Below are 14,593 nucleotides of genomic sequence, written 5' to 3'. Positions count from 1 at the left end.
CTACTTAAATACAATATTATTAGGAAGAAACTCTTATACTCCGTAGATATATGAACGTTTATGTAAGTTTAGTATTAATTAAATGTTATTTAATTGTATTTAATGTATGTAAAATGTATGTGTTATTAAAAATGTAATATTGTTTAAAATTGTTTGGCTAAGAAACTCAGTCAAGTTGTTTATTATTTGCTTAAATTATAAATATATTTACGTAGCATTTTTATTCTCTGTATAGTTAAACTTACTCAATATATAGTAGAGACAGACAAAATTATTCATAGTACAGTTTAACTGAATTTGTTTGTTTAAATTTTGCACAAATTATGCTTCAGTGCCTTAATGCTAATACCAAGTACTACCTATCCCACAAAGCAAACAAAATATAAATATTTATACATATGTGCTAGAATTCAAGCTATTGTACATGATAGATATATATGTATTACCATCTAGAAAAATGCTTATTTTTTAATTAACTTTACTTTCTGCATATTATTAAGTTTACATTAATAATAATCTGTAAGCATATATGAAAATTATATATATAATATATATATATATATATACATATATATGATTATAAAAATAAATAATTAAAACAAATAATAAAAAAGTTATGTATTTATTAGTAATTGCTTTTCGAATGTTATAGGTGTATTGTTCCAATTGTATGAATTGTTCCAAGAAGTGAAGAGTTGGGTTAGATATTACAAGGAACAAATCATGTCATAAACCAATACGTTTAAATATACTGACTATATCATCATCATCATCCGTGACTATGCGATCCATGTAGGACGTAAACCTATTGTTAAAACAAGCTTCCATGCTTCTGTTTTTTGCTTCTGTTTTCCAATTTCTTATGTTAATTTCTTCCAAGTTCCGCAGCACAGTGTCTTTCCATAATTTTCTTGGTCGCCCTCTTCTTCTTTCGGTTCCTACTACGTTCTCATAAATCTTAAGCGGTACTCTAATATCCGTCCAACCCAACTTAATCATTGCTTTTTCTCGATTTTACACATTATGCAAAAAAAGCTCTAAATTGACAATTGATTAAAAATAAGTTTTAGTAGCTACACCCATTAAATCTGAATGGGTCTTCACTACATAAAAAAATAATATTATATAAATTGAAAAAACAAGTGTAAAAAATGTGTGGATATCAGTGGTAGTCTGCCCAAAAGGAGATAATCATACTTAGACTTAAATATGAACAGAGTGTATAAAGTTATCACAAGACTTGTATAAAATAATATTAAAAGAATAAATTTCCTTTAGCGATTGGACTGTTGAATTATTCTGTCTATTAATAATGGTCAATATTATGCCTAATATGGTATTAAATAGATAGTGATAATAAATAACTGTTATATATCCATTTACTGTAGAAGTCTATACATTATATGTACGTATTCTTCATAGAGGATATTGATTGGCAGATATTTATATTAGCAAAATAAAAATGCTTCTTTAAACTTGTCGAAAAAATATATTTATTAATTTTTAGTTAAGTTTAGCGTTTTTTAAATCATAACTTTCTTCAAAATAATATATTCTAAACTAACAAAAATATTTAAAACAAAAAATTTTTAATAGTTATCTACATTATTGGGATTTATAACAAAAAAAATATTTCTCAAATATATTACAATTATATATAAAAAGATTTTACTTTTAAATATGGATATCTTATTCCATATATAAGCGTGGGAAAATACAGATTATAACACCAATCTGAAATTCCGTTTTAGGTAGTTATTATTCTAAACCATTTATTTACAACAAAATTCATTGCAAATTTCTTGCACAATATCTTTTCGGCCTCTCTTAAGGCAATCTGGAACTTTTCTTGCGTCGATTATATAGCAAACGACGGTATGGAGATTGTTGAAATTTAGCAAACCTGCAGTACCACAAGCAAGATTTAAATGTCGGAAACGATTAACATTGCATGTGCAGCCGTCAAATAGAAAGTAGATCTTATCAAACATTTTATAGCCTCGAAATACAACATAATTTCCCCATGGAGTCATTGTTAAAACACGGTCTGCACATTTAAAACCAGCACGCAGAAGTTTACAGATACTTTCATATGAACCATTTTCCGAACCAACAACTGCCATTTGTTTTGGAGTTTTGCTAAATCCTGGATATGCGTTAGGATTATAAGTAATATCTCCATATTCACGTGGATCATATTCTCCGTCTCCTCTATAGTCGCCACCAAATCCACTTTTCTTATCTCCTTCACCTCCAAGTTTTGCAAATTGATCATCACCCTTGGACTTATCGTCATCTGATGACTTATCACCTTTCCTTTTTTTATCTTTCTTATCTTTCTTATCGTCCTTTTCGTCTCCCGGCTTCTTTTTCTTATCTTTCTCAGGTTTTTGTTTTTTCTCCTTTTTCTCCTTTTTCTTTTTCTCCTTTTTCTCTTTTTTCTTCTTTTCCTTTTTCTCTTTCTTCGGCTTCTTTGACTTTTTATCTTTCTTTGGCTTCTTCTCTTTCTTTTGCTTCTTTTTTTTCTTGTCTTTATCGGACTTCTTCTTTTTCTTCTTATCTTTCTTACCTTTTTTCTTACCTTTCTTCTTATCTTTCTTCTTGCCTTTTTTCTTGCCTTTTTTCTTGTCCTTCTTCTTCTTACCTTTTTTTTTGCCTTTTTTCTTCTTGCCCTTTTTACCCTTCTTCTTTTTTCCTTTCTTTTTGCTTTTACCTTTTCGTTTCTTACCTTTTCGTTTCTTACCTTTTCGTTTCTTACCTCTTCGCTTCTTACCTTTTCTTTTACGAGAACGAGAACGACTCTTTTTACCTCTTCGTTTTCTTGATTTACTTCTGCCTCTCCTCTTTTTTCTACCTCTGCTTCTGGTTCTTCTGCTTCTGCTTCTACCGCCTTTTCTCATCCTACCACCTCTTCTTTTTCCTCTACGTGAACGAAGACCACCGCCACCACCATCGCTAGTGTCAAATCCACCAAATTCATCCAGTCCGCCTTCTTCTTCACCCATTGGTGGTTCTTCTTCTGATTCATCTGTCTCACTCTTAGGCTCTTCGGTATCAGATAGAAGTGATTCATCTTCATAGTCACTAATCTCTGCAAGTTCTGGTAAGCATTCAGTTTCATCATCATCGAAGCAAATATTTTCGTTCAAAGAAATAGTATCACCAGTGCTGCATTCAACTGGATGCACTGCCGGTACTCCTTCAGTAAATACAACTTGCTGTATGCGTGATACTTCTAGTTTATGTATAAAAAACCTGGATGTTCGGTTTGATTCAAGCAATATTTGCGTTAAAACACTTAAGAATGTATCCATATACCTAAACATTCGTAAAGTAGCATATTTTTCACTTGGCGTTTCACTGCCAATTACTCTGTGACGGTATGGATCAAAGAAATAGATATAATTATTTTTTTTCATTATAGCATACATCTGTTGATTAATTTGCAGTAACAAATTGTTATGCGAATTTTTAAAACTTGTCTCTATAGCCGTCTTAAGTTCACTCTTTTCATATCTTGGTACACATTTCCATGTACCTTCCCACAGTTTAGGAGTTAAAGAGAATTTCAGTGCAAATTGTCCGATTTTAATTTCTTGAGGAAGTTGATCAAATCTTATTTCATCCGTTGTGTTTAAAGGTTGTGGCCAACAATATCTGAACAAATTCACACCATAGCATATAAGTTTATCTAGAATTTTTTCCTTCCATGTACCGGGATGATCTATTTTTCCTGCCAGCAATACTGCTATTCCCGTTGGAAAGGAACTTCGATTTCTTAATGGCGCATTCCGGTTGAGGGACAAATGGAGAGCAGACTTTAAAAAAGCATAATCAGAACTTATGACTTCATATTGATTTGGGCGAACGCCAATATCCATTGTCATAACTCTGCCATCTGGACTGACCAGTTTTACAACTTTTACCTCGCGTAAAGTAAATGTTGAATTTTCTGCCAAATTGCTTAAATTCGTTACTAAGTGGGAGATATTATCAATACTTTTTAAACATAGCAACATTGCAAAACCGTTATCACGATTTGAGACAAAGTTAACGGCATTCCTTCCATTGAAATCAAATATAAAATACACTCCTCTCGATTTCCAAACTAACAAATACCAAGAACGAAATTTAAGCAAACCATATTTACATTTATGAAAAAATGACTTTAAAATGGACCGAAATTCTGATATATTTAAATCGTTTTCTGGATTCTCCCCTTCTTCAATTTTGTTTACTGTGAATTTATTGTCTGGTTCAGTTAACTCGATATTGAAAACAAAATCACCTACGTTGAACGCCCGACTTACTTTTAATTCTGTTTCAGAATAGATTGAAGATGACTCGGCTTCATTATGCTCGACTCCACCCTTTATTGATTCCGTATATAATATTTGTCCTTCTTTTAAAGTAGCGTCAATTGCCGGAGTATTCCAATCGCTTTCAGGCATTATATATGTTTTCGCAAAAGCTTTTAAATAAACTGCAAAACGCTGTGCTTGCATTTTTTTGTCATCTGTAGTTTTGAGAAGAATTGATGATTTTACTAGACCAATAGGGGACCCCAATGAGTTGTCAATTCTTCGCTTTTCTACAATTGACAGAACAAGCGAAATAAGAGAATACGCAGTATATAATTTTCATATGTCATTTTTGTATATATATATATAATATATAGAATATACGATACATCAAAGACATAAAAGTACACGGTGGTTAAGATGTGATGTAGAAATATACTTACTTGCAGGAATGCATTTATTGTCTGGTTTATATTCGTCATGTATTCCAAATATATGACAGTTTTTCGGTGCACATATGGGAACTGGTAAATTTTTTGGTTCGAGCCGTATACTTAAATATATAACAAAATAACTTGAATATTACTAAAAAGGACACAATTTATCAACTTACTCATCGCATGTTCTCGGTGTTGTACAGGCTGGACAGCCTGGACACCCTGGTGTTACACATGTATTTCCCCCGCATTGATTGTCCGAATTCATTTTTTTTTAATTTATATTTTAGAATTTTGTTAGTTTTCTTTATTGTTTTACTTATTTTTTTTTTATTATATTTTTATTTGCAAAATATATGCTTTTTTCAAAACTTGTATTTACCCATCGACTTTAAATTTTTATAAGTAAAATTTTTTTTTTACTTTTATAACTAAGATATGAAATGACAATCTGACATTTATTTCCATGTCAATTGCTATAAGAAAATTAATATTTCTATATTCAATTTTAAAAACACACATAAACTGCTGAGATTAAAATGTAAATTTTATTTGACACCAAAAAAGAATTGTTCATCCGTATATGAACTCTTTGTAACCATGATGCCTCACACCAATCATAAAATTACACTTTGATCAAAATAACTCATACAGTAAAAGAAACCACTACGTGAATATATTTAAACAATTCAAGTTTATTTATAAAATTATGAAATAAATTTATTTCGCGGCAGCATAGTATGGCTAACCAATATTTTTATTAATTATTTTTCATTTGTATAATTTTAGTCTTTGTAAATAGTATTAAACTTAAATAAACATTAGTATGAACTTAAACAATTTTCAATTTCATTTATATTCAGTTGAGAACTTATTATTAAAATTGGCATATTATTAAACGACATACTAGCACTCCATTGCCAACGAATTAGAGTTGTCGTTTAAAGCAGTCACACCATTTTCTATTGGCATTGCCAAACTGTTATCATCCATTGTTCCATCCGGTGTATTAGAATTTGCATGTTCTCCTATATTTGTTATTCCAACGGCAGCAGCAGAAGTTGATGGTCCGTCTCCGCAATACATTTCATCATCGTCCATACAATGTGTATTAGTATGTCCGTTACCATTAGCCAAACCGTTTGTTGCATCGTCCCAGTTTATTTTAAAACGCGTAACACGTGGCTTCGTAGCAAGTATATTGCGAGTCAGTTTATCAAATAATGGTTTTGTTGGTGGATTTTCTTTTAGTTCAGGGTCAACGTAATCATTATTTATAAAATATCCTACTCTAACAAACTCTTGGCCGCGATATGAGCACGTTAATAACACTATTGTAACACCAACAACGTCCTGTTCTGGTATCTTTGTAACATCAGGTGGATCAGCTTGAAAAACAAATATATGACGACCTTCTGGCACCGGGCCAACATATATTGTGTCCAATACTTGGTCGTACTCCTCTGACTCAGCCGAACCGACGTAAATCATTTTCCATTCTAAATCCTCCTTCAATTCTTCAATGCATTCAAATGTCAATTCGAACTGAAATGGATTGAAAAAGCTGCTTGGATTGTCCAAAACGACAACATTTGTTATGTGTACTTTTGCCATCACAATTTCGCAATATGCGCTGCTGAGAAACGACAAAAGAAAATTCCGAGTACAAGCGGCGCGACAAATTATTTGCTAAAATAAATAAAGTTACAAATTATCGAAATTAATATAATTATTGTACTATTGATATTTCAAATACATACCTCAAGAGTTATTTCCAAGGATTATTTGTTGATATTAACAATTCCTAAGAATATAATATTAATAAATTTTATAAACACTCAGAAACAAACAAAACTTCTACTTCGGAAGAGAGATGCCAAATTGGATTCATTTTGGTGCGAAAAACTAATCGGATAACCTCATTTCCCGCCAAACAACACTGTTATCGATGTGATGCCAGACTTAATACTTCAAAATATGACAAGGTCATTCTTACGTTATGGCAGTAAAGTGGTGATACATTTTATTTATTTTTACCAAAGATTTAAAAAACTAATTGAAATTATTTTTGACTGTATGATTAAAATTTTTAACACAGTTTTTTTTCATACCAAGGGTATGTTCTGCAGAGTGTCTTGGGCACTGCAAAATTCGCTCTTTCGGGTTATGCCGAAAATGCATGTTATGCCGGGTGTCACATCAGTATTGCCAATTTTGTATTTTTCTACTTGATTGTACCTAAATTTAAAAGGAAATTTAGGTATGCTCACTTTCAATTTGTCACCAATAACTTGCAAGAAAAAACTCATAGGGGCTGTACTAATGTTAATTTATCATTATATTATCTTATATTAATTATTAACAGTACTTAACATGACTTACGCCTTGATGAAAGCTTCCGTTACGCTTACGGAAAGCTTCCGTATGAATCGCCAATGCTGGTGGTGGATTATAGGTAAAATTTAATTATATATATATTTATAGATATATATTATTGTTATATATTGTTATATATATATGTTTTTTTTCAGATATTAATTTATTTACATAAACGTCAGAGTGCCTGGCCGTTGCAACGACTCAAGAATTTTCAAAGACCTTTCCAATGACAACAACCCACAAGCAGAGGAAATAAGAAAAGCAATAGCTGATTATTTTGGTAATTTTTATTTTTTTTATTTTACCTTTTTTTTACATTTATAACTACAACTATATATAAAATATTTACATATTATTTACATTTTGTATCAACATTGTATCAATTTTTCCTCTTTCTAAAAGGATAGCTTTTTCTCCTTGTTCGAGCATTTACAATTTTATTTTCTTATTTCTAGCAGTTTCTTCACATGCATCTTCAGGTGGTTCTTCAGACGATTATGAAACGCGGATGGTAATTGATCCACTATCGATTGGAGATGATAAACAAAACCAATGATGAATTAACTGCAACAGACATAATAGTTTAATATATAAAACATTTTCTTAATACGTACTTGTAAACACTGTAACATATACTTATAAATTAAATTATTATTATAATTTAATTTATATAACTCCAATAGGTCGCATTCATCTTCCATCATCCACGGAGAATGGCGCTGTTTGTTATTACTCCTGTAAATTAAATTAGATTAAATATACATCTATATAAATATAATAAAAACCAAATAATTTTCATATAAATAAATTGAACTGAATTGTAAATTGAATTAGATTAAAAATATGTGTATGGTATATAAATATAATAAAAACCTAAAAATTTTCATATATTTTACATAAAAAAAAATTTATTTACATATTTCTTATAAGCAGACGTCAATACAAATTTAAACAAACAAAAGTGTGAAATGTCATTTCGCCATTTTAGTACTAAAACTTATCGATAACGCATCAAATTCAGCACTGTATTCAGGAAAAGGTATTAAATGAAGTCAACTTTCGGTCAAAGTTCGAGGTTTGTTGTGTCTACTTTAATATGGCAAAATCGACTTTGCTTGCTGGTTTTGCGCTCAAAGTCGATTCCAGCCAGCAAAGTTCGTAATGTAAACATAATATAACACTCTGTTCTTGTACAGAATAGACCTATTTTAAAAGTTAAGCCAATTTGTTTCAATCAGACTTAATGCAATTTTTTTACAACTCTAAAAGAAAATATTACAACTATTCAAATTTAATTTTTCTTAAGAGTTAAATTGTCATATATATATATATGATTAATAATAATATTAATTAAATTGGCATAATATAATTTTATGAATTTATATACAAATTTATGTACAAATTGCCGTCAATACTTTATGTAATGTGTTACATAAACAATGAAGCCATGTAGTCAGTTACTGTCTTAATACTTTATGTTAAATAATTATGACCAACAATAAAAAATAGTTAATAAAAATAATAAATAGTTTATAAAAATTTTGAAGTAATGTCGGTAAATAGTTATCAACGAGGTCATGCTCTTGTACGACTATACTATACTCTATTCAGCTTAAGCATGATATAGACGATGCAGATATGTACTGCACACCAAGTATGAAGTTCAAGTATTCGCTTTGCTATACACTTTGAAACAAGGTATGCAGACTTCAATTTGATTTATTTTCTGCAGCGTTCAGAACAAAAGGGGAGCAAGTACAGAGTGGAAATAGTAATCGAAACTGAAGGAATTGCGATGATGATAATAGCAACATGTTATTTATTTCATTATATAAAGATTTCATATATCTTAGAATTAAACATAATTTCTTATTTTAATTCTTAAAACTAAAATTATTTTTAATATGATTCTTTAAAGTATTGCATTTTAATAATTTTATTCACAAAATAATTTTTAAAATATAAAAACTTACTTAAAAAATGTTTTTAGCACAAAATAATTTTAAAAATATATAAACTTATTTAATAATTGTTTTCAAATTTGCTTCTTTTAGAGAAAAAAAAATGTCTAAAACTTTTTCAATTATTTCACAATTTTTTTCCGCAATTTTTGCTCTTCCGACGCTCACCAAAATTCTTAAATTATGAGAAGTCTGTAGATATCGATATACACAAGCAGACATGTGTGCAGACTTAACAAACAATTGAAAAGTTTTAATTTTACCGCATACATGTCTCAGACCGAAATTTGGTATGCAAACTTAAATACAGACGGTGAGATTTAGTAGCAGCATACCTTGTCTGCAAACATGTAGCATTGTCTATATCCTGATTTAACAATTTATAAAATATGGTTATTCCATGAACCGATTACTGAATTGTTGCAAGGAAAGTAAATAATTATGCATCACTCGTTGTTGTTTTGTTTTTCTCAGCTGGTTGAATTAAAAACTATCTATTGATTTGCGAAAAATTGTATGATGATACATTTAACTGGACATAATTATAATGCTCGTGAAACGATACAAAATATATTTTCACCATTGGTTGGTGTAATTACAAGTTCTTTAGCTGATGATGTTTGCTACAAAAATAATTTATCATTTGTTGAATTATTACAACCATTTACTAAACTGCCCAACGATGGTATGTAAATTGTAAATTAAAAGTTATTGCGTTAATGTGCTTAACATATATCATTTATTAATCTATTAAAGCACATTTTCGTGACGTTTCCGGAACAAGTGTTTCGATACGTGGATTGCGTCTTAACGTATGTGACGTCAACTGGCGGCCACCTCAAACAGTTTTAGCACGTAAAATGCTGAATGAGGCTGTGACAAATGCACATAATGACAAAACTAAATTTGTTAGCCTAGGTATTACATATATATAATCAAATGTTTTTTATATATATCGAAATGTTTAAGGATCATTGGATGTGGAAATACCAACATCTGAACCTTGGTTTGAACATTGGCGGGAGAGTTTTCTAACAGTACAATTTCCAGCTGACCACGAATTCACACGGCATTTTCTTAGTTGCTTAATTGTTTTGTCGAGTGCTGACCCCAGTATTGTTGACACGGCACATAAACTAACACAACGTGCGCAACAAATGCAGAATGTTACACCACAAAAACTTCCAAAGTGGTTTCATCCAAATGATGTACTTAATAGTTATGTGGTTTTACATGAAGGCGGTGCCAAAGGCGATTTATCTAAGTCAGTAAAAAATTAAATTAAAAGCATATAAACTAAACAGATTTTATTAGAGCACAACAAAGTTATGAACTATTGAAATCTACTTTCGGTGATAACAAATGTTTTCTAATACAAATAAACTCATTGGATGGCTCGGGAACAAGTGAAGTACCTGATTATTGGGCAACTTATTTAAAGCGTCATCCAAAGATTGTATGACAGAATATTTTTATAAAATTAAATAGGTATATAAAAGTGTTAATTGATATTTTTTTCGATATTTGAATTTTTTAGGATGCACAGTCAGAGCAATTTAGTGCGTCGAAAACTCCACAAGACTCCGTTTCTGCGATATCAATGCCTACTATGCAAATGTCTGCACTAGCTGAAGCTGCTGCTGAAATTGAGCAGTCAATTGTCCATCCACTAAGTCCTATACAGGAACATGCAACAGAAGCGATTGTATGTATGCATTTATCAAAACCATTTTTGTTCTCATAATTTTATTTATTTTTGTAGAACTCAAAATTTTCTACTAGTAGCGAAAGTATTGCCTCACAAAATATTAACCCAAACGTTTGGGGTACTGATTTGGATAATGACGCACCTCGTGGTTGTAGTCTTAATTCTATGGATGTAGAAAATTTGCGTCATTTTATACAAGACTATGCTGTACGTGCACTAATACCTTATATAGAACATTTAGTTGCTTTATTATCCGAAGCGGTATATGAAAAATGTTACACGTTTTTGCTTTCAAGATAATTTTCGTTTTTGTTTTTTTAGATAACAAATAAGAAAGGTGTTAGCAAATCATTGTTTAGCGCTACTAAAAGGTGGTTTGTTACCAGCAAACCAGGAGCTAGTACTAGTAATCAAAATGCTGTTATGTAAATATGTTAAATATATAAATTAAATGTTGAAAATTATATTCTATTATGTTTTTAAAAGTTATACTAGCGAATCTTCTGAATTACAAACACGAAAGTTAGGTGATCTTTACTTTATGTTTGGTCATTATAGCTTAGCTTTTCAGGTAAAAATTTGTTTAAAACTTTAGTTTTATTATAAACATTCGACAATACATTTTTTAGGCATATCATCAAGCTAAACGAGATTTTAATGCTGACTCAGCATGGCAGTATTATGCGGGCGCTTTAGAAATGGCAGCAGTTTCAGCCTTTATGTTAGGAACTGCAAATCGGAAAACATATGATTATATGGAAGATGCAATAGTTTGTTATCTTACTGTTTGCAAGTAACTTCTTATTATATTCATTGTTCATATTATTTGCTATAATTGTTAATATTTTGCTAGGTTACAACAATTTGCTACACGTGCTACACTCCTCAGCATGGAGTGCTTAAAAACTGCACGCTTATATGGAGAGGCAGCAAAACAACTTGTTCGAATGACTACGGAGGAATCTGACTTACGTTCAGCTTTACTTCTTGAACAAGCAGCGTACTGTTTTTTATCCTCAAATCCTATGATGTATAGAAAATATGCATTCCATATAGTGCTGTCGGGGAATCGCTATTCACGTGTAGGACAACGTAAGCATGCATATCGCTGTTATAAGCAGGCTTACCAAGTTTTTCAAGATCGTGGTTGGAGCTTAGCAGAGGATCACATACAATACACAATGGGGAAGCAAGCATATATACTGAAAAAGCTTGAAGAGGCTAGTCGCTCTCAAGCGCATCTTTTACGTCCTGGCAGTTTGCAAAATGCTTTACAGCAAACAAACTTTCTTAAAGAATACATACAAACACAAAATGTGCGTATTAAAATTTGTTTAAACTGTTTTAACTGTTAAAAGTGCAAAAGTAATATAATAATTTGTCTACTTTCATGTAGGAGTTTATTAAACGTAGTCCCAATTATGGTTTGCTACCTCATGCCGTACCTCAAGTACTACAGGATTCTATTAGAGTTCTTACTTCAGCATATTTGCCTGCTACTAATTCCAATTTCGAAGCTGCAAATAATATTGACATAAAGGTACAGTAATACATAGGAGAAATATATGTATATTTAATATCCAAATAAACTTATAAATAAATAATTTTTAATTTTATAATTCTTTTAGTCGGATCTATCTGATGAAAGTATTTGGCATAAATTAGAAGAAATGGCTTTTAACACAGCCTTTTTGAATAAGCCTTTAGTATTTAAGCCGACTCGTTACTTATTTACAAAAGATTGTCCTACTACCGAGCCACCTTTGGCTGTGCAAGGCGGTATTGTTATATATTTTAAAGTTTTATAAAATAACTCTATAAATTGATCCCCTTTCAGAGCCAATTGAGCTAGCTGTTACGTTGACGAATGCTGTTAAATGTAGTATAAGCATGACTGAAATTGATCTGCTGTGGAAATTGAAACTAGATAATGATGAGCAACTTTCGAATGAGTGCCTATATGAGAGTCCCAATGAAAGTTCAAGTAAGTGCGGTTAAAGTAAAATATTTACTTTAAATTAAATAATATTTTCTTGCATTCTGAAATAAAGATAAAACTGCCGTAACAGCTGCACTTAAAACAAGTTGCAGCCAATCGCTTACATTGGAAGAACGAGCGGAAAAGACACTATTTTTTAAGTTAACACCGAAATTACACGGTCAATTAAATATTATCGGGATTGTTTGTCAAGTTGCGAACACATCTGAGTCGAACGTAAAACTGATGGGCTCCTTGCAATTCGAAACTCAACGTATTAAAGCTATTGGAAAACAAACAAATCAAACTTTGTATGACAGCAAGCTTTCCATTAAAATATTACCACCACAACCATCACTGCATGTCAGTTTCTTATCGTTACCGAAAGATATTATTGTTGGAGAAGTGTTACCTGTGCAGATTTCATTGCGTAATTTAGGCATAACACCAATAACAGATGTATTTGTTGGTTGTGATAATCCACGCTGGTTAACATTAATGGATAAAAATGAAGACATTCCGTTATCGATTTTACGCTGTAAGTATTCAATTAAAATTAATAAATACTTTTTAATAATTATATTTGTAAATTTTGTTGCAGCTGTAAGAGATCTTTCAAATGAAAAATTAGTTAAAGATAAAGAAATTCGTCGTCAACATGTTTTTCGTATGCTAAAACCAACTGACGGAGTAGCTTTGAAAGCACAGGAGTCGACTATTATACCTATGCGAATACAAGCTCCTTTTGAAAAAGGAGAATTTACATTACGTTTACTTTTCTACTACGGACTTTCCACTTCAACAACCGGGGGTATGAAGTACCGAATTGTGCGACATACCTGGAAATTTAATGTTCATGAGTGCTTGCGTACAGATATTGCTTGTGTTGTTGCTAATAATGTAAGTGGTGAGTTAGGTTTGAATGTGAATGTTAAAAACGAAAACGAAATGCATCATCCAGTAATGGCAGAGGTATACATCGATTCGTTGGCATTGTACTGCGAGAACTTTATGCTTAATCCAGAGAAATTTTACGGTAAATGTTATTTAAGTATTTCTGATATAAAAATAAGTAATATTATCTTAAACTGTTTTATAGTAACAAACAATTTGGAACTTAGCGTTGGTCAGCTAGGAGGTATGCGATAACAAATATGACAACTTAAAACTGAATTCAATCGAATATTTAAACTTTTTAGATCACTGCTTGAAATCATCAAAATCAGCTAGTTTTCAGTGTCGGTTACTAAAATCATGTGTTAATGGCCAAGAAGATAAATCCTTTTCAGAATTGCTTAAGAGTAGATTTTCCGAAATTAATGTGATGCCAGTTAAAAATTATAAAGAAGGCAATCACTTACCACTTCTTTATGATACTAATAGTTTTCTCGTCAAACAAGAAACTGTGTTCTTTAATTCAAATATCAGCACAGAGGATTTTAACGCACTAACAACTAGACAAGATTCCCACAGTACTGTTGCAATTAACTGGACAGCAAGTATTGTACACAATTCTCAGCAAAGAATAGCACATGGAACACATTTTGTTACGTTGCGTTATTTACACGAATATGAATCGTGCCCAAGTTTAAGTCAGATACCTTACAGGAAACAGGAACACACCACACGTTTAATAGACTTCTACAATCAATTTAAACCGGAAAACGAAATCGAGATTGCTGAAATAGATGAAGATTACTGGGAAGAGAACGATAATTTTGTTGGCAGTCGTTGCTTATTAGAAGACGAAAATTTTCTTTTAACAGTTAAGGCATAAATAAATGAAATACTATAAATGTTTACAATAACAATAAAATTTATTATTTTTA

The 14,593-nt window shown here is 31.0% G+C and overlaps 3 protein-coding genes and 1 long non-coding RNA gene across 5 annotated transcripts; 2 read left to right on the top strand and 2 right to left on the bottom strand.

The window, feature by feature from the left end:
- Positions 1-1,631: 1,631 nt before the first annotated feature.
- On the bottom strand, positions 1,632-5,155 carry LOC119671868. The gene is made up of 3 exons (XM_038082692.1): positions 4,915-5,155; positions 4,745-4,854; positions 1,632-4,591 (listed from the first exon to the last, which is right to left on the bottom strand). Exons 1-3 carry the CDS (start codon positions 5,004-5,006, stop codon positions 1,773-1,775), a joined length of 3,021 nt encoding a protein of 1,006 aa, XP_037938620.1. The 5' UTR covers positions 5,007-5,155; the 3' UTR covers positions 1,632-1,772.
- A 395-nt stretch (positions 5,156-5,550) lies between these two features.
- LOC119671860 (histone chaperone asf1) lies at positions 5,551-6,759 on the bottom strand. The gene is made up of 3 exons (XM_038082681.1): positions 6,600-6,759; positions 6,499-6,542; positions 5,551-6,427 (listed from the first exon to the last, which is right to left on the bottom strand). Exon 3 carries the CDS (start codon positions 6,350-6,352, stop codon positions 5,645-5,647), a length of 708 nt encoding a protein of 235 aa, XP_037938609.1. The 5' UTR covers positions 6,353-6,427; positions 6,499-6,542; positions 6,600-6,759; the 3' UTR covers positions 5,551-5,644.
- A 330-nt stretch (positions 6,760-7,089) lies between these two features.
- Positions 7,090-7,738, top strand: LOC119671853. 2 transcript variants are annotated; one of them, XR_005251845.1, is made up of 3 exons: positions 7,090-7,193; positions 7,270-7,397; positions 7,576-7,738. It is a non-coding gene; the product is annotated as an uncharacterized LOC119671853 (long non-coding RNA). The 2 variants fall into 2 exon arrangements; XR_005251846.1 differs by having other exon boundaries at positions 7,573-7,649.
- Positions 7,739-9,520: 1,782 nt separating this feature from the next.
- Positions 9,521-14,562, top strand: LOC119671842 (trafficking protein particle complex subunit 8). The gene is made up of 17 exons (XM_038082656.1): positions 9,521-9,763; positions 9,835-9,996; positions 10,048-10,342; positions 10,393-10,534; positions 10,616-10,783; positions 10,841-11,047; positions 11,108-11,211; positions 11,273-11,357; positions 11,416-11,579; positions 11,640-12,102; positions 12,183-12,326; positions 12,415-12,565; positions 12,624-12,770; positions 12,838-13,302; positions 13,366-13,800; positions 13,864-13,902; positions 13,964-14,562. Exons 1-17 carry the CDS (start codon positions 9,595-9,597, stop codon positions 14,539-14,541), a joined length of 3,918 nt encoding a protein of 1,305 aa, XP_037938584.1. The 5' UTR covers positions 9,521-9,594; the 3' UTR covers positions 14,542-14,562.
- The last annotated feature ends 31 nt before the right edge of the window (positions 14,563-14,593 follow it).

Source organism: Teleopsis dalmanni, chromosome 1 (assembly GCF_002237135.1).
Source record: "Teleopsis dalmanni isolate 2A chromosome 1, ASM223713v2, whole genome shotgun sequence".
NCBI classification, from domain to species: Eukaryota; Metazoa; Arthropoda; class Insecta; order Diptera; family Diopsidae; genus Teleopsis; species Teleopsis dalmanni.
This window is presented reverse-complemented; position numbering and strand designations above follow the sequence as displayed.